Source organism: Petromyzon marinus, chromosome 6, assembly GCF_048934315.1.
Source record: "Petromyzon marinus isolate PM22_M1 ecotype Great Lakes invasive population chromosome 6, UKy_Petmar_22M1.pri1.0, whole genome shotgun sequence".
Taxonomy (NCBI): Eukaryota; Metazoa; Chordata; class Hyperoartia; order Petromyzontiformes; family Petromyzontidae; genus Petromyzon; species Petromyzon marinus.
This window is the reverse complement of record NC_133672.1, coordinates 7,060,149-7,083,672: the sequence shown is the minus strand read 5'-3', so window position 1 is coordinate 7,083,672 and position 23,524 is coordinate 7,060,149. Positions and strand designations below refer to the sequence as shown.

At 44.5% G+C, this 23,524-nt stretch overlaps 1 protein-coding gene across 4 annotated transcripts; it reads right to left on the bottom strand.

Moving 5' to 3' along the window:
• Positions 1–952: 952 nt before the first annotated feature.
• LOC116939612 (NACHT, LRR and PYD domains-containing protein 3-like) lies at positions 953–23,499 on the bottom strand. Of its 4 annotated transcripts, XM_032948223.2 has the most exons (11): positions 22,355–23,499; positions 21,919–21,982; positions 17,894–18,279; positions 15,203–16,919; positions 14,687–14,773; positions 12,891–12,974; positions 10,171–10,257; positions 7,970–8,053; positions 6,739–6,825; positions 5,408–5,491; positions 953–4,051 (listed from the first exon to the last, which is right to left on the bottom strand). In XM_032948223.2, the coding sequence occupies exons 3-11, from the start codon at positions 18,255–18,257 to the stop codon at positions 3,964–3,966; spliced, it is 2,682 nt and encodes an 893-aa protein (XP_032804114.1). In that variant the 5' UTR covers positions 18,258–18,279; positions 21,919–21,982; positions 22,355–23,499; the 3' UTR covers positions 953–3,963. The 4 variants fall into 4 exon arrangements, 3 of the variants coding, with proteins under 3 accessions (XP_032804114.1, XP_032804115.1, XP_075920902.1); XM_032948224.2 differs by having other exon boundaries at positions 21,919–23,499; XM_076064787.1 differs by having other exon boundaries at positions 15,203–16,783; positions 21,919–23,499.
• Between the last annotated feature and the right edge of the window lie 25 nt (positions 23,500–23,524).

The following is a 23,524-nucleotide window of genomic DNA, read 5'->3' as shown; positions in this document are numbered from 1 at the left end:
CCACTCACCTGTGTGTGTGTGTGCAGCCACTCACCTGTGTGTGTGTGTGTGCAGCCACTCACCTGTGCCCGCACGCAGAGCGCTGTGCCACTCTCCTCCGTAGCGTCTCCTCTCGCTCCCCTGTGTGGTGCTTCCTCCTCCTCCTCCCCCCGCTGATTTATATCCACGCCGCACGCTCCAGCCCGCCCGCCCGCAGCGATCCGTGTCTCGCTCCACGCCTGCACGAACCAATTCTCGCTTCAAACGCGGCAGATTGACAACTGGGCCTCAATTGGCCATGGGATTCAGTTTTCAGTTTCATTTATTAGGTATAACCCTGCGAGCCATACGGCTCTCGACTCGGGTGCAACCGCAACAAAACAAAAACATGAACAAGAAACATCTTCAAGTGACTACACGCAACAGATGAGAGTCACCTCGTCGGCTGGGACTGAACGCGCGCCGAATCAAGCCTCAGAATTTCCCATTCGCTACACAACGTTGTTAGGTGAAGAGTATATCCGCGTCGCTGCTGCACGTTTATGGAATACCTTTGCCGCTCGTCTGCAGCTCGGTTCTTTCCCTTCACTATAAACAAAAAAGTATTAACAACAAAAACACCACAAAAGCGTTTGGCACATTTGCCCACGTAACATCTTGATTTGATCTGCTCTGTCGGGTGGTGGAATCATTATACCTACACGACAATCTAAACCAAAATAAACCAATGACGAATCATATTACTTGTAAAAGCCCACGCATACAAAAACCCGTATTAACTGTTGGGGCAAGTGCTGTTATAGAGTAAAGACTGACATGGCACACGGGGTGACGTGGCCAGCATCACGCCTGGTCACATTCATCTCCCTGCTGCTGTTTGCACACTGCATCATTCATTTATGGCCGAGTCAACATAGCGGAGGACCAGGACAAGCTCTGACACTGCAAGAACTCCCAAGGGACAGGGTCTGAGTTATGGAACAAGAACGTCGTTTATTTACAATTCACGTTATTTACAATTTTTGAAATGTTGGGTCCAACGCCACGGTCTTCACATGGGACACCGAAAGGTCTCGGCGAGTCGCAAGCCAGAATATGTGCGACAGGGTGCTTGCTTGTTTTGTCTCAACGCTCTGTACATCACGTTCAATCTCCTTATTGCGGAATGCCGCCATAGTCATGCAGCCTCGAACACGCTTCTAATGGTGTTCACCTCCGCAAAGGGAAAGAGGAGTTGTGTTTATCCTACCGTCGTGTAAACTAGCATCCTATGAAGCCAACATTTCATCTCAAGTGATTACGGCAAATTCTGCTCGTGGAAATCATACACGTGTACTTCTCTGTAAATATAAAGCATAATACATTTCGCAAGTTGTTTTATTATAAATACGTTTTGTACAGCACGTTAATTTGTTACTACAGTACTGTAAACACATTGAAAAACTAAAATACTGTCAATAATTGTGGACATTATTTGTTGCTCCACGGTGCTCAGTTTTCGAAAATTGTTGACTTCTTCAACTCAGTTTAACACGTAGGCATTCGCGACCAATATTATTCACAATAAAGGTTATTGGGTTAGATCGCGTAAGTATAAATGTGTCGTAACCCTCCACCACCCGACACAGCCAATGAGTGAGGGATTTGTCACGTAAACAAAACGCCAAATAGTTACTACTTCAGCCCACCGGTGTGTTGGAGAGTAAATCCACAACATTTACAATCTGAGTACGACGTTTAGCTGGTAATTACATCCAGCATCATCTGATGGGGACACAGATGAACTACCAATGTTTGCGGTGGTATTACATTGTAAATGTCTTGGTGAATAATCATTTGGGATTCGTTATTGTCATTGTGTTAACTAAATGCGAGGGTTAAGGAACGTTTTCATGACATAATTGAGCAATTATTAAGTGAACATGAACGTTTTTCCGTTCTCTCCTGAAACTTTAACATGTCAATAATGTATTATACTGAACAGTTGCTACAGCTGTATGCGCTATAGATTAACAAAATATGTACATTGATAGCATTGGCGAACCGAAGTAAGGAAGGAGTGAATAAACTACAGCTACTTGTCGTTTTACGCGGGGGTTGTGTTCCTGAAAAACGGCACGTAACTCAAAATCGCGTAAATTGAACAAAATTTTCCCATAATAAAGAAAATGTTTAGGGACAGCACGCTCTCGAACCTCATTCTCACGCATACATATTTCACTGGTTACAGTACATATTATATTTACGACACGACCATGCACCCATTAAATATAGCCACAGCCGATTTGAAATAACGAGTATAAAAAAATAAAGTTATTGCAAACAAAGTTTTTTTCTTGACACGTACTGAGATTACTCTTTGGTTCTTTCGGTAAAGTCACGTAGAAATCATTTAAATTAAATAGTAATAGAAAACGACGTTTCGATTGGGGAGGAGTTCTTTAATTTCTTTCCACGTGACTTTGCCGAAAGAACCAAAGAGTCATTCCTGCAGGCACGAAAGCTCCGAATCTAGTTTTGACACGTGCTGAGATGCTTGAGCAGTGGCGTACTGTGGGGTCAGGTGGGGGGGAGGAGTGGAGAGTGGTGGGGTCACTGGAGAGAGAGAGAGAGAGACAGACAAAGTGGGGGTGGGTCGTCGTAATCGGACGACGGAGTTGGAGATGGTGGCGCCTTCAAATCCGTGCACAAGACAAACGCTGGCGCGGAGAGGATCTACGAAAGATTGGCACACGAGAAGGAGATGCCCGAGGCTTGCGGTTGCCTTACTGCACCTCAGGAATCGCGACAAAAACCTCGCTTCCCCGACGAACGATTCGCTTGGCAGCGCGATCCGCGCACACCACTGCCCAACGCGCTGGGGCGCGTCGTGCCAATAGCGGGCGCATAACAAAGAAACGTGTAAATTCATACCTATCGACGCCTTGTCAGTGCCTACCTGATTATTACAGACCAATTCAGACCTTATTGGTCACCCCGTGCCCCTTATAAATCTCAACGTTAATCCTACAAAGTCCCCATAACAAGGTAGAAACACAAACAGACCCCAAAAAATATTTTTGCCCGTATTGAAACGCCTGTACGCCGTGTGGACCTCAACTTCCCTGCACCAAGAATATGGGTGAACCGTATGGCTTGACACGAGTCTGTACATTGATCTAACACACTTCACCGAATCACCTGCAGCGTCGCCTTCACGCGCAGCTTACAGACGCCACTGCGTGTCTGTCAACTCGGCACCAGCTTGTCAAACAAACAAACTACCCAACACATTCGTCAATAGCAGCTCGGGGGCCAGCGTTGATCATCAATCATCAACCGTGCTCTATCCACTGCTGGATGAAGGTCTCCCCCACGCCATCGCGATATGTCACGATCCTTTCTTGTAACAATGCGCCTAGCACCGGCACACGAAGCCGAGTCTATCACTCCATTCTCCGCGGTTGACGTTCACTGCAACACATTTCACGGTGCGTGTCACCTGCTTGTGTTATCTAAAACATGTCACCCCCCCTTCTGCTTCAATGCGATTCTGAGCAAACATCTACCCTTGCTACCTTGTACAGTGTTAACTTTTAGTTTAAATTATTTCATTCACGACCATGTTATTGATTCATGTGTCATAGCAGAGAGTGATTAATCAAAGACGTTCTACTTCACATGGCTATGTTGCATACATTATCCAGTTTCAAAAGCGCTCCAATCTGCTCTTTTCCACCTCTTTATTGAATGAACTCTCTTTGTTTAATTATTTATACGTAGATATTATGTTTTCTTCCCCCTGCACCTCCTATTAGCATAGTTGGCTACGTATGGTGTGAAAGAAGTTCAAGTTTAGCGCAGCATTTACATTTTGTCCAGCTTTTAACATCTGTCTGTTCTGATTGCGTCTCTCTGGTGGATATCTCCAATTGCTTAAAACCACTTAAATGAAATTAACGGAGCTGCTCTGAGTTAGTTTGCCAACGTCTGGGTATTCTCAGATTAAAATGTAATCTTCAGATCTTCTCTGTGAGTCCATTTGCTCTTCAACTCCATCTTCTCTTCTGCACGGAAGTCATTGCCACTCAACCTGCAGCACACACACACACACACGCAGGAGGCTGGCGTTGAGTTGGGTTCACACTGAGCCTCAGGGAGATCCTCACAGCTCGATTTAGGGCCCATTCAGAGCTGACGACACCAACACGAACACCAAACGGCAGCAGCTACGAAAGTCCAGAGGGATGTGAAGACTGAGGCGAGACCCAACATCCACGAATAGTGCTGCTGACGAAACGGCCAAGGACACTGATGTTGCCAAGAATGCTACGGCCACTACTGATGCTCCTACTGATACTGCCAATACTACTCGAACTATTAATCGTTCGAGTTTTGAGCGGGAAGGTTTGTCGTGTTATACACCATGTGGTGTGTAATGATTAATATCTAAATATTGTTGGGCAATCACAATAATCCTGCAGTGGGAATGGAAGTGATTGCGGTAGTCTTGTGGTGGTGGTGATTATAATGGTGGTGGTGGGGCCGGATAGAGGGGACTAAACAGGCACGACACGAGATGGAGAAGAGATGGTTTGATGCGGTACGGGAGGATGTGGAGCTGAGTGGACTTGCCGATGACTGGTGCCAGCGGTGTCAAGATCGGCCTCTGTGGAGGAGGCTCGTGAAGGACGCTACCGGGCAGTTGGAGGCAGTCGCCCTTCAACAACAAAAGGTGGAGGAGCGATGCTCATAACAACGAGCAGAGCGCCGGGCAGCTAATATGCAGCAAGTTGGCACAGTAGGGGGCACAGGTGGTGCATCCGCCAATCATCTCTGTCAGTCAACCCATGGCACCTGGGTTTGTCCCGTGACCTCCTGCCAGCAAGCCTTTGACACTTCACGTGGACTCAAAGTGCACCTGGCCTGGCACAGGTGCCATGGTGATAACACCGTCACTTAGTGGTGAATGGCGGGTCTTGGTCTTGGTATTGGTAGAGTGTTGATCACTAGGAAGGTTTTGGTCATGGTGGTGTTGGTGGTGACGGCCAGACCTATTCCATGTGCACGTGTTGGGCCTCTGGGTTCAGGGCTGCCTCAACACTTGTGGGTTTTGAGCAGATGAGGAAAATCAGGCACACAAAGAGACAGAGAATGACAGGAATACATGGAGACAATCAATGAGAGGCATATAAATTCAGAGTGACAAAGAGATAGAGAGACACGGGGAGATAAAGAGGCATCGACATAACGAGGCATATAGAGATACAGAAAAACATGGACACACGAAAAGAGATATAGAGACACAGAAACATACACATTCAAGAGTGATGGAGACAGAGCGAGATACCAACCAATACTAACTTGCAGTGTATGCGTGTGTTTGAAACATGCAGCAGCAGTAGCAGCAAGAGCACAGCCTTCACAGTCCCTTACACGCAGAACTTACCAGAGTTCCCTCAAGCCTGGGTTCGCATAGATGATGTCGTGGAGTGCAGGACCTGACATGCTCGTCAGCAAGCATTCCTGCAAGCTGAAGCGAAAGAAGAGAATATGAACCCGACATGGAACGTGCATTGACATTGACAAAGCAACGTCAGAGTGATCAAACAAATGTGTCAGTCAAGGCTGCTGAGAGGCAGGGGGAGGGTGGGGGGGGGGTCATAGAGGAGGATATTTGGCCTGGGCGTCACAAAATGGACACTCACAAAAAATGTGAGATTTTGGTGCAAAATAATAAGGGGGCCCCACGTGAAATTATGCCCCTTGGCCTCCAGTTCCTGGCCCCCAGGAACCTCATGGCAGCAATGATGTCAGCCGCGTGCTCTTCCATTCCATCCAGAGATGTTAAGAACGTGACCTTGTGTTGTGAAAATGACTCGTGAAGTGGAATCATTTTTTGGGGGGAGTAACAGATTACAACAGAAAAATTATGGCAATATGAATTGTGTTTTCAGTATGTAGCCCGATGGAATTGGCTGGAGACATGAAGGAACACTAATTCTTGAGACTTTGCTACGCTATAAGTATGTTTACATGTGGAAGAAAATCAGTGCCCAGAATAAACCCAAGACATAAAATAGAAATTTAAATTCTGCATATCTAGGTAAGAAACCTAATTGTTATAATACACCACACACGGCATTTGTTATGCATTTAACATGTGCTTTGTGCCTGTATGATTCTGTGGAACAGTAGTGTAGTGGTGAGTGGTTACTTAATATGTAGTGATTATTTCAGAATCTAGAATACTCGAGGATCCCATCTTTAAAATAAAAAAATATCTGTTTTGAACAATGGCCCTTCTTAGGATTACGTATCATATTCATTTATATTCGTGTATGTACTGTATTGTGTGTATTTACGTGTGAGCGAATGTTTGTAGCATGTGTGTGTGTGTATATGCCAAAAATTGGGGGAGCGGTAGTGCAATGGTTAGATCGCTGTGCTACAAACCCGGCGACCTGAGTTTGATTCCTGCTCACGGCCAACACAAGTGACGACTATCTGAACCAGTCCTGTGCCTCCCTTAGGTCGATTCACCCTCAAATGTGTACCTGGTGTGATGTGTAAACATCGCCACTCGGGAGACAAAGGCGGCCGGGAATGGTGTTGGCCTCCCACTCCCTGATGTGCCTGCCTTCATAGGTGCTCTCGAACAGCACAAGCCTCAACAGTCTGTTCGGGCTATACAGGCGATCTTTGTATGCAAAATGACGGTGCATTGTGAATTTCTGCATCAGATTGAACAAAGTGAAGACTTATCAAATTGATACTCACAATAACTCTTTCAAATGTCCTTCTCTCCCCGCCATCCCTTCCGCTAGGAGCTTGATTCCTTGGTCTTTGAGCTTATTACCACCTAGCCTAAACTCACGTGTATGGGAGAAATAACAGCCCTGTCTCACTGAATCCATAATAAATGTAGGGTCTCATATATTTATTGATGAATATCATGACATAGATAAGCAATGAAGACACATGTAATTTTGCTTTCAAACAATGTTTTGTTAATACAGAGCACAGCATTCATAATTCCAGAATCAGCAGGCTTCATTTTCTTGGCTTCAGGATCACACTCCATGGAAGACACATTACTCGGTTCACTGATGATAGGGATTGTGTATTTATTGGTGTTTAGCAAGACACTTTAAATAATTGAGATATGTGTATGTTGATCCTTCTTTTTGAGTGAAGACCATCCATCTGCAGGCCATCATTTTTTCAGAGGCTCACATTCTGGAGTTTAGCTTTCAAATCTTTTCACTTATATGTGCACACATATATTCATCTCTGCCATGTTTCAGCTTTCTATCCATTCCAAAACATGAGAATGTATACGAGTCACTCAGGCAAACTATACTGCATGCATTAGATAGCATCCCCAATTTCTATCACAGACAATGTTATAAGCACATTATTTCTATGTCAATAGTATCAATTATTACTACACCATTTTGTGGAAAAATCTAGATATTTTACATGGAGAGTTATTACATGTTGATATATAAAAGTTGTTTGAAATGGTGCTCCGTGTATTGTAAAGAAAGTCCTTGACCATTGATAAATATAATTTACTTTTTAGAGGTAATCATTCCTCTTCACATCAGTTAGACTTTATAAACATATTCAAGTTATCACGTACACACACCGGCAGTAACTTAGAGCACCGCAGTGGTGAGGATATGTTATCTCCCTCGGCTGGTACGCAGGAGGTTGTGGATTCGATCCCGGGCACTGACGACGCATGTAGTATATTTGGAGTCCGTGTATTTTATTTCCCGATGGTCGTCGTGTGGATCTATCCCCGGGTTCTCCGGTTTAAACCCCTCCACATTTAGAATAAACGTGCATTGAGATTATTTGGCTGCTACTTAAATTCCCGCATGTGATGATATCAGCCACTTTCTTTGAGCTATCATGTGGCCAGGTCACCTCTGAACGTAGAGCTCGATGCTCAATGGGCTTTACCTGGTAAAATAAGAATTGAGCTCCTTCACACAGAACTTACCAGAGACTCGTCAAGCATGAGTTGGCCCTGATGATGTCACGCACTGCACGGCATGACTGGTCCGTCAATGCGCAGTAATTAATTCTAAAGGGAGAGAAAATCAGTAAAATCCCACGTGGAAAACAAGAAATAACTTGGACAAAGCAATTAATGGAACTCGGATCATTGGGTTCATCGCACAGTGATTGAACACCCCATGAATCACATGTAGATTGTCAAAACTCCAAAATCAACTGGATTGCAATGTGGTCAAGAGATGGTAGTCCAGCAAGGGCGTTAATACATCTATCTATGTATACCTTTGAACGTTATCTTGGTATCCAGCCACGTGCAAAAACACCCCTTAATAAAATAGGTTTTGCCAAATATTTCAATGTGGGACCATTCTGAAAATTATGCAACTTTGTAAGGCTTTTTTTGATAATGGCTCTTTTGATAAATAGCTCATTTTGCTCAAAACTATACAGCTCCTGGAACTTGTATTGCTCAGTTGTGTGCTACATTCCACAGCAATTGGATGAGTAACTTTTGTAATTTAGTTAAATATCTAGTTCATTTTACACCTGATTACTTTAGTATTTCATTCCGTGACATATTGCTTCCATTTACAAACTCCAAACTCATTCTTAATTATACTTTAATTAGAACTTGACAGGTAGCTCCGTGGTAGCACGAGGCAGTTTGCAGTTCAAACCCTAGCTGGCGTTTGACTCAGCCCATCATCCCTCCAGACATAATAAAATGAGTACCACTTTTTGGGAAAGTCAACAGTGGTTGCCCTATGAATAGGCTCGATTCCACCAAAGGAATGTGGAATTTCCACGACTGCCTCAGGGCTGAGTTTCATCTCAATGCTCATTTGAGCACAAACTCACTTTAACTGGAATCGACTCAAACATCAATTCCTACTGGGTTAAATGCGGAAACAAGCTTGCCATTCATCCAACTGGTAACAGTACCTAAACACATGTAACATTCATCATTGCTATATTCAATATTGACCACTTCCCACCTTCCATGGCTCGTGACATGGAGGTTTGCATTACATCTACTACATGTTTGAAACCCCGCCTATCGAATACACTTTACAAGAATCCAGGAATTTATATGGCTATTTTTATGAACTGTAGATGTTAAAAATAATTATTGGATATGTAAACTGCTGGTTGTCTTCTTTATAAGGCACGTAAACACATCAAATGTCGACATATCACTCAGAAGCATAGAGTGGGAAACAGGCAAAACCTAAGGGTTTGAACCACATGGTATTTCCGAAAATATCCGCAGGTGTAATTTCACGCGAGGAAGTAAATATTGAATCTAGCAGTGAGGAATGAAGGGTAGACCTCAGGTTTTGGAGAGAAGACCAGTTTGATGTTGTTTGCTTTCGGCTCCCCACCTTCTCCCCTGAGGCGAGGAGGCAGCTGACGCTGAACATTACCACTTGCCACATCCTGAAACCTGTCTCCTTTAAGTCCCTCGACAACACGACATATTAATTATCTTATTACCGTATCGTTTTATTTCCCAACCTCCCTCCTGCGCTGTTTCAGGATTGGGTCCGGTGCTGCCTCCTGGACCTTGCCTTGGGTCCTTGCCACTCTCACAGGAGTTGCCACGTATCCATCGGCAGCCGTGGGGACGGCTTTATAATTTTTTTTTACTCTGTGAAGTTGTGTTTTTCAACTGCTTCTGGTGAGCGTCTTGAGTTTCAGTTACACGCTACAGCGACATCTCTGCTTACGAACTTTCAGAGATACGAACAAAACCTGTCCATATGTCCGGTTGCCTGTTCGGACTGAAAGTCGAAAGTTCAACCGCCGTGCAATAGATGGCGGTGGTGGCATCTACATCTCCAGAACATGAAGAACCAGCGGCATCTACATCTGTAGAACATGAATAGGCCCTGTGCCTCCCCTAGGTCGATTCAACCTCAAATGAGTACCTAATGCAGTGCGAGACTGAGATGGCGGCCAGGCGTGGTGCTTGCCATCCACCCCTCCGCTGTGGCAGCCTTACTAGGTCCTCGCTAATGGCAATTGCCCCGACACCCTTGTTGGAGGCCACTTGGGGGACCTTAGTTTTATACAAGAGGGTTATAGACTCATCACGTGTGGAGCTGTTCAACATCGGCGATGTTGCATCACGTGGTGGGGATGGGGGGGGATAACATGGTCAAGCGGTGTCAGGATGACACTCACTGCAACGTCTCCAAACGCCCTTCTCTCCGCGCCATTCCATGCGCCAGGAGCTGGAAGTCTGCGTCTCTTATCTGGTTGCCGCTCAGCCTAAACCCACGTTGACGGGACAAGAGACAGACAATGTTTTCCTGAACCCACACGAATGCCGGAGACGAGCATGAGCTTCACCAACAATTACATTTCCGCTATTTACACATTTCATTTGAATCTGTTATGCAACATAAAAGTACTTATAATATAGCATTAACAAAAAAAATACTGAACGGCACACATTATTGAATGTAGTATTCGTATAAGTTATTACAATATTAAGATTGGGTAATCGAGACTGAATAACGAGCAAGCAGTCGTAACTAAACTTTTTATTTTACCAGGAAAGGCACACTGAGCTACGTAGATTTATTTTCTTCCAGAAGCGACCTGTCCACAAATGACAGCTCAACGAAGTTGATTATCATCAGGTGGACTTTTATAGCAGTAGCCAAATCATCGAAACCAGGGGTGTCAAACACGTGGCCGCACCAGGCCACCCAAGCCCCTTCCTTCCAGCCCGCCACGTGTTCACAACTTTACGACTTATTATTACATGTTTAATGACGTATATTTTTGTTCAACGTCTACCTAAATTCAACTAGAATTTAAACCAACCAAACATATGTAGTAGCTACTACATATGTAGCTACTACATATGTAGCTACTACTACTACATATGTAGTAGCTACTTTTGCTACAAGGATAATCCGGCACTGCACCGGTGTCCCTAGATATCCGAGGAAGTTCCTCCAGCTGCTTCTAGACACGCAACCTCGTACCGACACGACCATCCTCAGCACTCCAACAGTTACAAAATTTCGTTTAAATTTCCGGTTTCAATTTAAAGCATTCGAACGCGCGGAAAAAAAATGATGCTTTTGGATTGTGATATTAGTCGTGCAACCTAATTATGTTCTCAAAGAAAAAGGAAGGCCGATAAGGAGTGGAGGAATTCGTATTTATCCGTGGAGGTTAATGGACAGCCAACGCGCTCGATCTGCGGCCAGCAAATGAAGGTAGCAACAGCACAATCCGCCTGTTCAGAACTTCGATGCAGTGGTCCAAACAAAGAGCTGTCGGGCATCAGGAAGCTAGCCGCCGCAGTACTGAGCAGCTATTCATACCATTGTATTCATCAACGTGCTTTTCACATTACGCGGGTGGTTGACGTGATGTTCGGTAAATACCGTGTTATTATGATTTTCATTTTCATACGCCCAACTGTGTTGCCTGCGGGACGTGCATTTGGCACCTGTGCTTTTAATGCGTGATGTTGATTCTAAATGGGGACACTGGCGGAGACAATGGTGGGGGTGGGGTGGCACGTGCCCCCCCCCCCCCCCAATGATCCGATCGAAATCTCTAATTTCGATCGGATCATTGGGGTTTATTCGTAATAAATCGGCATTTTGCGACCCCCACTGCCACTGTGTAGCATATTATTATTTGCCAGGGACTCTACGAGATGATAGAACAATAGTCTGAGTCCATAATTGGCAATAAGTAACGGCAAAGCAGTTATAAGCGACTCAGAATTGTGCGCAGTTGCGTATACAGTACACGACTTCCCTGAAGGCATCGACACCTTCAGCGAGCGCGATGCCGATCACACAACGCGGTTCGAATTCGACCCTCGATCGATGGCTGCTCCATCGCCGCACACACGTCGAATAAAAATCATGGGACAAGTCCTTACTTACTAGCAACTCCTTACTTGCTAACAACTCCTTACTTACTAACAACTCCTTACTTACTAGCAACTCCTTACTTACTAGCAACTCCTTACTTACTAACAACTCCTTACTTACTAACAACTCCTTACTTACTAGCAACTCCTTACTTACTAGCAACTCCTTACTTACTAGCAACTCCTTACTTACTAACAACTCCTTACTCACTAGCAACTCCTTACTTACTAACAACTCCTTACTTACTAACAACTCCTTACTTACTAACAAGTCCTTACTTACTAACAACTCTATCATTTTTCATTGCTGGAGGGGTAGCCTCCCCCCACCGCCATTGAATGGGGAGGGGTAAAACAGAGGACTAGGACAAAAAACAAATCCACGCAACCACGGGTGGGGAGAGACACGCAAACTCCAAATATAGAGCAGGCGTCAGGGTCGGGAATGAGGCCACGACTTCCTTATGCCAGGCGAGGTAGTTAACATCTCGCCACCGCAGCGCCATTTTACTAAGCTGTAGATGTTTAAAGGAGTTAACATGGCCAAGAGGAGATGGCGTGTTGTTTAAAGGAGTTAACATGGCCAAGAGGAGATGGCGTGTTGTGTGCAGGAGCTCCTTAAAAAGTTACATCTCATGACCGAGAAGGATGGCGACAGCCTGGTGAGGTCTTCATCTAGCAGTGACATTATCATTGCTGCTGCTGCTGATGATGACCAGTGATTTTACACACAAGTACAGACTCTGGTTTTCTACTTTAATGTGAAAGGATCTGTTGTTAATATTAACAATATTCCTTCACGCACACGTGTTTGGTTTATTTTCAAATATGTCAGTATTGAAGTCTGCAAGAATATTTAGTTTCACTAATTGCTTCAGACACTGCCCTTTCTCGCTTGACCTCAGGAACACTAAAGACAAAACAAACGACAACTTGCGCACAGAGCAGATGCGTCAAATTTGCAACAGCAATAAAGAGCAGAGCCTTCATGGAAACGTACCTGAGATCCCTCAATCCTTTGTTGGCCTTGATGATGCCTTGGAGTGCCGGACCTACATCATCTGTCAGTGAGCAGCCGATCAGGCTAAAGGGAAAGAAGGGAAGCCGAAAGCCGTGGGACGTGTGCCTTAATGTTTGGACAGAGCAGCTTCATTAGGGGGGGGGGGGGGTAACAACGGAGTCATTTCAACTTAACGAGAATGCAGACGTGCATGTCAGCAGTGTTACTACTCGAAGAGGGAGACATATCACGGGCCTTGTGACGTCTTAGGTGGGCGGTGGTGGCTATGCACGTGGCCTGTAATCCAGCACACGTGGAGGCAGTGAGCGTTTGGTGGATCGCACGTAAAAAAATGTGAAACTGCCTTGCGATGGGCGTCGACGATCCCACACCCTGGCTCGCTAGAAGGCAGTACAAGAAGTGGACTCGCCACCATCTGCGTCCATCTATACGGGGATAAAGAGAAAATGTTGTGTATCGTGGTCAGCCTGAAACCGCTCGGTGGGGCCTCTACCGAGATTCCCCTTGTCTGCACCACACGAGTGACCCACTTCGTCCGAACACCGATACGTAACCTCGTCAGGTACAATTGACACCATCTCGTTTAATACAGTGCTCTGGACCAGAGTTTAAAAAGGCAGAGAAAGTGTGATAGATGAGTAATTGCGTGACAGTGAGAGCGATTAGCCTCGCGTTTATTTAGTAATACAACGTTGAGTCTGTGTTGATCGTGTTGTGACGCGACCAAGTAATTTCTACTGCCTTACTCTTTGGTTCTTTCGGTAAAGTCACGTAGGTAGAAAATAATAGATCACGACGTTTCGATCGCAACACAAGCGACTGCCATCAGGTGAAACAATCACAGCAGGGAAACTGCTGAAGCAGGCCTACTTCGTGATCTATTTTTTTTTATCTACCTACGTGACTTTACCGAAAGAACCAATGAGTATGGATTCCTGCAGTCACGAAAGCTTCAAATCCAGATTGAATTTATACTGCCGTTAACGTGTACTTTGTTCACGTGACGTGAGTTATTTACTTGCCCTTTAACACTCGCAAATCGTTGCAAAGTCCCTTGTGTTGTTCTTGGAAAACTGTAATTTATTTTGACTCGGCCTTGACCTTTGCCCATTGAATTTTGCTCTCTCGGTAGGACCGTGGTGAGATATGAAACGAGTTGAGGTCTTGTTTGTATCACTTGTACTGCGGCTTATGTTATATTTGGATAGTGACAATTTAAGAGATGAGCTTGAGAATGAATCTAGGGAAACCCCAATCTGTAACTGGACTCTGTCTCATGTTCAGCGGGTGGCTTTTTTTTCTGCACTAGTGGACCACTTTTAAAGGCGTTAGCCTTCGAGGCGTTAGCTCCCACACCTGAGCCGACTCTCGCAGGGAGTTGCTTCAACACAGCGTACTAACACAGGGGGCATCGCGGGAGTCACACTAACATTGTAGCGGGCCCTATCCAGAATCATTACAAAAACTGATGGATATAGTGGGAGCCATCCCCACAGTGAGACATACTGTAAGCAGGAGTTCTGCCGACACAGCGGAACATATCGTGAGTCACTTCAACATAGTGGGACAGAGTTGCAGAGTTGTTTCCCATATTATTTGTAAGAGCCATGCCAACAACGGAACATAAATAAAGTTGTGGAACACAACATCGTACCGACACAACTGAACATGTCGACAATGGAACTGTAAAAATGTATATATATAGAAACTTAGCAATTTAAGTGGAATGTTGAGACAAAACTAGACTTGGTGAGAGGTGTAAAGTGGTTTCTCACAAAAGGACTTCCAATTGCCCATCTATCCCCTTCATCCCGTTCGCCAGGATCCTTACTCCCTCATTCTTCAGGTCGTTTCCACCAAGCCTACACTCACACGCACGGCAGAAGGGAGAGCCCTCAGTCAATGAACGCACGGGAACGACTAGGCCAAACATGTTACCTGATTAAGATGAGCAATCATGTAAACATGATCAATGCAGACACGATACTGCAATTAACAATTCTGTTTTATGTATTAGTGTGCAGTTATGGTTATACCTAAACACATCATCACGGGAGAAGAGAGAGAGTGCTGTCTTATTAGTAATAGCATTACTTTTAAAATGAATTGACAATCACCCAGGTAATTATTTATTCTGTTAGAGGATAGTCATTCATAGACTAATTGAAAATTTGCATAAACATATAGGGGGTCTGTTGTCATGGTGGAGATAAATATCTCGATAATATGAACATTGATCAGAGAGAAGCATTGGCTTTTGCTTTGTAATATAAATAAAATGTCAACAATACCACAATGCTTTACACTTGTGCAGTCCAGGCTGGAGTCTCTTGATTTCTTCAGTGCCGATTCCGCATGACTCTAGGTCAACTTTCTCCAATAGTTCATCTCGATACTGCAGAAGCCAGGAGACTGCAGTACAGTCCAGCGGTGACAGCTTTGTGTGTGAAAAATCAATCTCTGTCATGGATCGAGTGACATTACTCAAGGCCTTTGGGTCTTGTAGCTCATACAGGCAATGAAGCAGACTGATGAGCCTCTGTTTGTCTCCCATGTGGTTCACTATGTTGTATCTGATCCATTCCTTGACCTTGTTTTGAGAACCAGCCGATGGCCCAGAAAGGACGCCTTCTAAGATCTTCCAGGGAGTGTTGGATGCCAGTCCGCAAATGAACCTCTGAAACACGTCATACCGTCCGTCTGGTTCATTGTTCATATTCATTAGTATGTTAGAAACTGAATATTTTGATGGACGTATTCGATCCACTAGCTGTCTGAAGAATGAATGTGTTGGTTGCAAATATACACTTAAGGCCGCAAAATATTCTTGAAGTGTCAGGTGGGAAAATGAATAGCATGTATCACGCTTTACGCCATCACATTTAAACACATTATTGATAAATGTGCTTGAAACTTCATCAGCTTCAATCTCAAACTCTTGTAGGTGTGCTTGTGTGAATATCTGGAAGTTGTTTTGAACACCTTCTAAAGCCATTTTAGCAATAGACGCAATGTGTTTTTCCCCTGCTGCTTTGTTTCTATGGCGCTTGATGAGGACAAAGATATAACGTGTGAACAGTTCAGTTGTAGATTGTGGGGAAAACTCAGGTGTACCTGTATTTTTTATTTGATCCTCAATGGTTATTGCTGCCATCTCACAAAATGAAGGATTGTAGCACAAACTACCCAAGAGTGTGTTTTGCTCCAGAAGCTGATATGCTCTGTCACCTAGCACGTTGTCTTTGTAGAACTTGGGGAAAAATGATTTCCTCTCGTCTACAGAAAACCCGGCGATTTCAACAGCGCGGTCCACTTTTGCTTCATCCAGCTTCTCCATCGCTAGGGGTCGCGTTGTAATCAGGATGGAGGATTCGAGCAGAAGCCTTCCCGTCACCAAACCAGCAATGATGGCTTCTACATATGTTTTCTTGTATGGATCATTACAAGCCTTGGATAAATCAAGACACCTTCCAAATTCATCCAAACCATCCATTATAAACAATAACTTTGCTGGGTCTTCAATTAATTCATGAGCCACCTTTCCCAAGTCAGCATGTACGTTTCCAAACAGATCCTTGAGTGACACTTCACCCATTTCATTCAGCTCTCTGAATCGTACGTAGACAACATTTTTGAATTTTTGATCAAATACGATGTCGCCAGCTGTTGACAATCTGTTCACAATGAATTTGCTCATGGTGGTTTTACCAATGCCAGGGACTCCGACCACAACGACCAGACGAGGTATCTCTCCGTTTGATTCCATCGGATCAAAGAGTTGCAGGTAGGTGATCCCATTGCAATTTGCTTCCTGCATCATCCTCTCGTGGTCATTGGCTCTTCCAAGGAACTCATGCGTCTTCTTTTCATCCCTGTGGTAGTAATGCACCAGCACAGGACTAACCATCTTCTCTGATAAGTATGTGAATTCTCCAGGCAACGAATTGTAGTCATGTGAAACCGCAGTTAGCTTATTCAAATACGTTTTGTATTTATTCATATGTTTTCCTAAATGTAACAAAAACCAGAAGGCAATGTTAATATAGTATATAGCCTTCAGATATTTAATTCATAGCAGGTTATCAATATCATGTAGTGGGAATAATACTGTGAAAAAGTAATATAACTGAATTCAATGCAAATTATAATATGAACTTCACATGCATTTGAGTTCTGATTATATCGTGTCCAGTTGTGTAACAAAATTAAAATCATGAAAAAATTCAACCGACAATCATTCATACATTACAATAATGCATTCGAGTTATCCTTTCGAACACTTAAAGGGGCAGGATGAGAAGACGCCCATTTAAAGGGGAAAGGAATCTTCCATGGGCAATGAAGAAATGTAACTTTAACCTTGTGAAAGCAGTGGAATCAGGAGCGCGGACAAACAGAAGTAACTGATTGAGCAGGGAATGGACTATCATCTGGTGTGCTTCTGTGGTCGTCTGGAACGCTCTTCCTTCCGATATTGGGAAGCCACTAGAGCACTTTTAAATTCTAAAATTCGAATGAATTTCTTTAGAAATGCTTTTTGTATCTAGTTTGTTGTCCTTCCTCCGCACCTCCGATTAGCACGGTTGGCTGCATACGGTGCAAAAGAAGTTCAACATACATACATAAAGTTCACGTGTAAGACCTGTAAGTACACACGACAACAAGTTTGAGCACACCAGCCTTGGATTTTTTACAACATAGTTTACGATGCGAAGGAGATCGCATTAAACAATTTGCGATAAAAAAAATGGAATGCCAGAGGTGGGTGGGTGGCTCAGAGGTCACAGTACCGAGCTGGCACGGCTGAGATCCTGGGTTCCAATTTGGACATACTGATGTGTGTTAATCATGCATTCGCTTTTGTGACCAATTACCACCCTCGACAGTGGCCCTGTGGCTTAACGTGTCCAAGCCAGGTTTGGCGGCCAAGAGAGGCGAGATTAACGAAGGCGTCAGAGCTAAAAAAAAATCACTGCACTCACGGAAAGCTTCTCCACGGATGACATGGTTCTCGGTGTTGTTCACTCTGATGCCCATTCCAAGCAGCTCCTCTTCATTCACGGTGATCCACTCATCCAAGAGATGGCTTTCTGATCTCAGTGGCACCAGTACAACCTGCAGAAACTTCATACAGACCGTCTCCCCCTTGTCAATAATCAGGTTAACAAGATACCGTGCTTGTTTCACGGGGTTAGCTTCAGCAAAAACAGTCTTGTATTCATCGTCCGTAACCATACTTTCCTGACATGATTGATCAAGTGCTGTGTGCAGATTCCCATGTAGACACTTCTGAATGATTATCTTGTTGCGTTTAATGATCTGAAGCGCAGGTCCGTTTGATTCCATGATAACTTCCACACCATTTCACCTTAAAAGAAAGAGCACAAGCCACGTGTTATTCCAAAATAGGCACCTTTAATAACTGTCCCGGGTACACACATACACGGATTAAGCTGTGTTGTGTCCCACAGATATATCAAGTCACTTGTTTAATTAACTGTTCCATAAGCTGTTTTTGCTTCTTTCATGATGTCCACGGTTATAATATCTGGTCCAGGAGCTATCCCCTTTAAATACTGTGAAGGGCATAGTTGACTCTTTCAAGTGTGGCATCTGCAACTGTTTCATCTAAGACACAGTTTCATTCTTGGAACATATATACAGTATATATTTACTTTGTAGCTCTGCATAACATTGCTCAATTGTAATATTCTATACTCTTTGGTTCTATTCGGTAAAGTCACGTCGTGATTTTTGTTGTTTTATTTTTTACCTACGTGACTTTACCGAATAGAACCAAAGAGTATGGATCCTTGCAGTCACGAAAGCTTCAAATCTAGAATGTAATATTCTATTTATATGATGTCTTATCGTTCGATCTTTCTCTCTAAGTGATAACGTTTGTGAATTTTCTAAACATCAACTTTATTTTCGTGTTGTACATTATGATTGTTCAATGCAGTGTTCTGGCTACTGTTTGCATGTTGAACCTCTTTAGGCACCGTAAGTACAGAATGTGTTTAATATAATGTACGTATACAATTCGTGCCGTTTACGTCTGAGAAGCGCCTGAGATTCTAACAAAACGTTCATTACACCATCACCACCAGATGGCACGTGGCATCGCGAATTTACATCGACACGGGCACCATCCAAACTGTACGCAAACACAGGGGGCTGTTCCGCTTTTTATTTCTTTTCTTCACTCTGCTCACAAACTGTTTCAAGTTTGTTTTGTTTAGCCAGGTGGAAACTCAAGAGACAACGATGGTCTTTTCGATGTAAAGCTTTCGTGACTGCAGGGATTCATATTCTTGGTTCTTTCGGTAAAGTCACGTGGAAGGGAAGTAATAAAATAATAAAAAGAAAACAATAAAATTCTCACGACGTTTCGATTGCAACACAAGCAATCATCATCAGGTGTGAAAAAAAAACACAGCACTTTTTTCAAAATTTCTTGCTGTGGTTTTTTTCACACCTGATGATGATTGCTTGTGTTGCAATCGAAACGTCGCGATAATTTTATTGTTTTATATTTTTATTATTTTATTATTTCCCTTCCACGTGACTTTACCGAAAGAACCAAGAATATAACGACGGTCTTATTTGAAGAGTGACCTCGGGCATGAGACTCTGAGGTATGCGGCGTAAATGTAGAATTTAGCATATTTTGACCCTGACGCCGAATTACATCCGGGGTTCTTGACGTCTGCTGCTTGAAGCACACAGTGCGTAGTATTGTATTCCCATCGTTGTTACACTGGCAGTAATAACCAGGGCGGCCGCTGGATTAGAACCATGAGCAGGTAGTTTAAACTTGGCCTGTTGTAGGACCTATAAAAACAGACAAGTATCACAGCTTAGTTTAACACGCAGGCTTTCGCGACCAATATTATTCATAATAAAGGTTTTTGGGTTAGATCGCGTTGTTTATAAATGTGTCGTAACCCTCCACCACCCGACACGGCCAAACAGTAAAAAAATGTGTCACGTTTACAAAAGACAAATAGTTCACTACAATCATGTGTACGCACATGACTGTTGCGTCACAGCTACAGTCATGTGCGTACACTGTGAACAAAGAAAGAACCACTTGAATGCAGTGCTAGAAGAATGTTTGTAAAAACACCACCAACAATGTCGATACATCGTTCGACACAGGACATGAGGTGAAATACCTGGCACTGGAAATACCTGCCAAACCAGCCAGGTGGCTCAGCGTTAAAGTTGGGTGGCTCGCAATCAGAAGGTTGTGAGTTCAAATCCTGGCCTGGGGGGAATGAGGTGCAGAGCCACGCTCCGCGTCACTCGAAAAGCGTGCCGAAAATGTGCGACCTTAAAGCCTCTCGTAAAAGTGGAACTTGCGTGCAATGTCACGCAAGCACTGAGAGGCGAGGAGAGGACCGGCACAGGGTCACCTTCTGACCACACCTGACGAATAAAGGACATGAAATGCTTCATGCCAGCAGCCCAAACTGTTCGTGTATGTTTCATTGTTTGCTATTGTATGGTTGCCGTGTTTGCCGGGTAAGTATAGGTGGGTTGCAGTGTTAATCTAACGGTCCTCAACAGGTTGAATTTAAATTTTGATTTAAAGCTTTCGTGACTGCAGTAATTCATATTCTTAGTTTTTTCGGTAAAGTCACGTTGAAGGGAAACAACAAAATAATAAAATATATAAAACAATAAAAAATTCTCACGACGTTTCGGCCATAACTCAAACGGTCATCTTCAGGTGTGTTGGTTTGCATAAATTTATTTTTAAACGGCGCATTTATGCAAACCAACACACCTGAAGATGACCGTTTGAGTTATGGTCGAAACGTCGTGAGAATTTTTTATTGTTTTATATATATATTATTATTTTGTTGTTTCCCTTCAACGTGACTTTACCGAAAAAACTAAGGATATAGGTTGAATTTAACTTTAACTCGCATTCCTCTATGCCATTACTGCATACGGTAGCACAGGTGCTCATGGGACAACCAATAGCGGCTTGAGAGGCAGCATCCATGAGAAACCTAGAGGAGTTGTGGACAGCTCGATTAGAGAGAATAATAAAATGTCTCTCCAATTAATTGTTGGTTGGAGTAATGTGAGCTTCTTAATGGTAACATTTTATTTTAATACGTAGGCTTTCGCGACCAGTATCATCCATAATAGAGGGGGGGGGGGGGTTGGGTTAGATCGCGTAAATATATAAATGTGTCGTTAAAACCCGCCACCACCCGACACCGCCAACTAGTAAGGGTTGTCACGTACTACAGAACGTGGCCAATTTGTAAACAGAACGTGGCCAATTCGTCACTAGTACAGCACACCGGTGTGCTGGAGAGCCAAGCCACAACATTTACAAACATAGTACGACGTTTCGCCAGTAATTACAACTAGCTTCATCAGGCGACAGCGAGATCCGGCGATCTAACCCAAATAAACCTCTATTATGGATAACATTTTATCCCGTCGTAGCATCGGGAAAATGTAATGTAAATTACCGGTCTTGACTAATAATTCTCAGTGGCGAGTAATATCGGAGCGGTATTGAGCCTCCCGTGGGTCGATTCTGAGCGGCTGGTGCGCGCATGCATCTTGAACGTCCTTCCCACCGTACGGAGCCAACCGCGCGGTGGGCAAATGTCAACGCTGGGGCGACACTCGCAGCCGCACGCTGTCCCCCACCACATCATCTGTATTCGAGCACTGCCCCGTCCGTCAAAGCCAACAGCACGTACCCCCCCCCCCTTGCCCCCGGGAAGTCCTCTTGAACAATACACGGGGGGGGGGGGGGGGCTTTGTCTCCTCCACGGTACAGAACTGGAGTCTGGCCCAGAGCTTATAGGCATGTTGGGCCCCCTAGGGCGAGTCGCCTTACAAACATTTGGGCCACCAGCCACTGTTTGCTTCCCGACGTTTTGGGTAGGGGGTGGGGGGGGGGCGCACCCTGCCATTGATCCAGCACTCGTTTTGTTCTCTCTGATTACACTGATACCCAGTCATCGTCCCTTACCTGTCCATGCAGCGCGAGCCCTACGCCAGCAGTGCGTGGACACTGAACGATGCCCAGTAGTTACCTGTGTGGTCATCAAGAGCAGCAGCAGCATCATCATCATCATTGTCGTGACGCTTTTTTTTAAACACGCATGACATAAACGCGTACACAGGTGTGCTCGTTTTAAAATCAGCAATCAGAATGTGCATTCACAGTGGAGGAATCCGATGAGATGTAAACCTCTTTTTCACAGATGCCCAGCAGTTACAGTAATATGACCCATCCTGCATACGTGACGCTTATATCGGCGCACATACACACAGGACACGCGTTCGACGCGCAGTGCCCTCTCGCACACGAACACACGCGGGCACGCCGTGCACAAAACCAAAACTCCCCCGTGTAGTCTCAACGCACTTTTGGGGGGCCAAGTGCCGTTCGCGCAGTACGTTACCTGGAGCCGCTAACGTCTTCCTCACCCACGCTCTCGCCTCGTTAACGCAGCGCAGTGACACCCCCCACCCCCTCCCCGTGCTCTCAGTCCGAAGCGCATGCGATCCGGGATTTTGCCCAGCACCCTCTAAGTCCTCCTCCTTCGGCGTCAAAGGGTTTTACGCTCTACCTCGGTTGCGACGTCGCTCTACGCGGTCCTCGCACCCGCATCAGCACCGCAATCAGCCTCCTTCTTGCTGCTGCTCCTCCTCCCTCCCTCCAAGCCCATCCCTCGGCGCCACTTTTTTTCCTTCCGTACGGCCGACGATGTCGATGAAGAGCAACAGTCCGTTGAACACTGAGGCGTTCGCGACCAATATTATCCATAATAGAGGGGGATGTTTTTTTTGGCGGGGAGGGGGGTTAATTCGCGATTTAACCCAAAAAAACACCTCTATTGTGGAGAGAAACAACTTCACATTCAAGTGGTCAAGCCAGATAACCACATGCAGACACTAAGACATTTCCAAAAAATATTTATGCGTCTGTTATAAATGTCAAAGTAGTTATTCCTCAAATTAGCCTTTTCGAGGGCAGTGCTCACCCGTTCGCAGCCCTCGGCCAGTGGTGGAAATTCCACGTTCCTATGAGGGGGGCGAGTCCATACTGAGGAAAACCGCTGCTGAATTCTCCACGAATTGGTAATCATTTTATCGACAACGGAGGGATGATGGGCCGAGTCAACCCAAAACTAGGAAGTGAACTCGCAACCTTCCGCATGCAGCCGCTCACTTCAGTGCTGGGCCACTCGTCCAATACTAAATGAACAGCATTAAGAAAGTATTAAAATAAATACATTAATAATTTAAATTTGACAATGTAAACATGCGATCATATCATCACCAATAATTATTGAGTCATCTTTATTAGCCATGATCTTCCCACTGCTAAGATTGTCGCCTCCCAAAGCCATCAACAATCTCTTCTCGTCCTTGCTGTGCGAAAATCTACCCAGAGCCGATTCATCGCTCCTTCTGCACGATGGACGTTCCGTTGTTCATGCATCAAATGTTCCTGATATCGTCACATGGAAATGTGTCGTATTTGTGGAATAGTTATGGACTAAATCATTGGCACTTCAGTGATATATGCAACTGATGGTGGAACATCGTGAAGAGTAAAAGTATCACGT

Bases quoted from the DNA above. Each gene is read 5' to 3' on its own strand.
- LOC116939612 (XM_032948224.2), bottom strand. From the start codon at position 18,257: ATGGAATCAAACGGACCTGCGCTTCAGATCATTAAACGCAACAAGATA. The intron at 16,920-17,893 runs GTGAGTGCAGTG...TGTTACATTTAG, and splicing joins CATCCGTGGAGAAGCTTTCC to GAAAACATATGAATAAATAC. The intron at 12,975-14,686 runs GTGAGAAACCAC...CTTTCCCTTTAG, and splicing joins GGGCAATTGGAAGTCCTTTT to CCTGATCGGCTGCTCACTGA.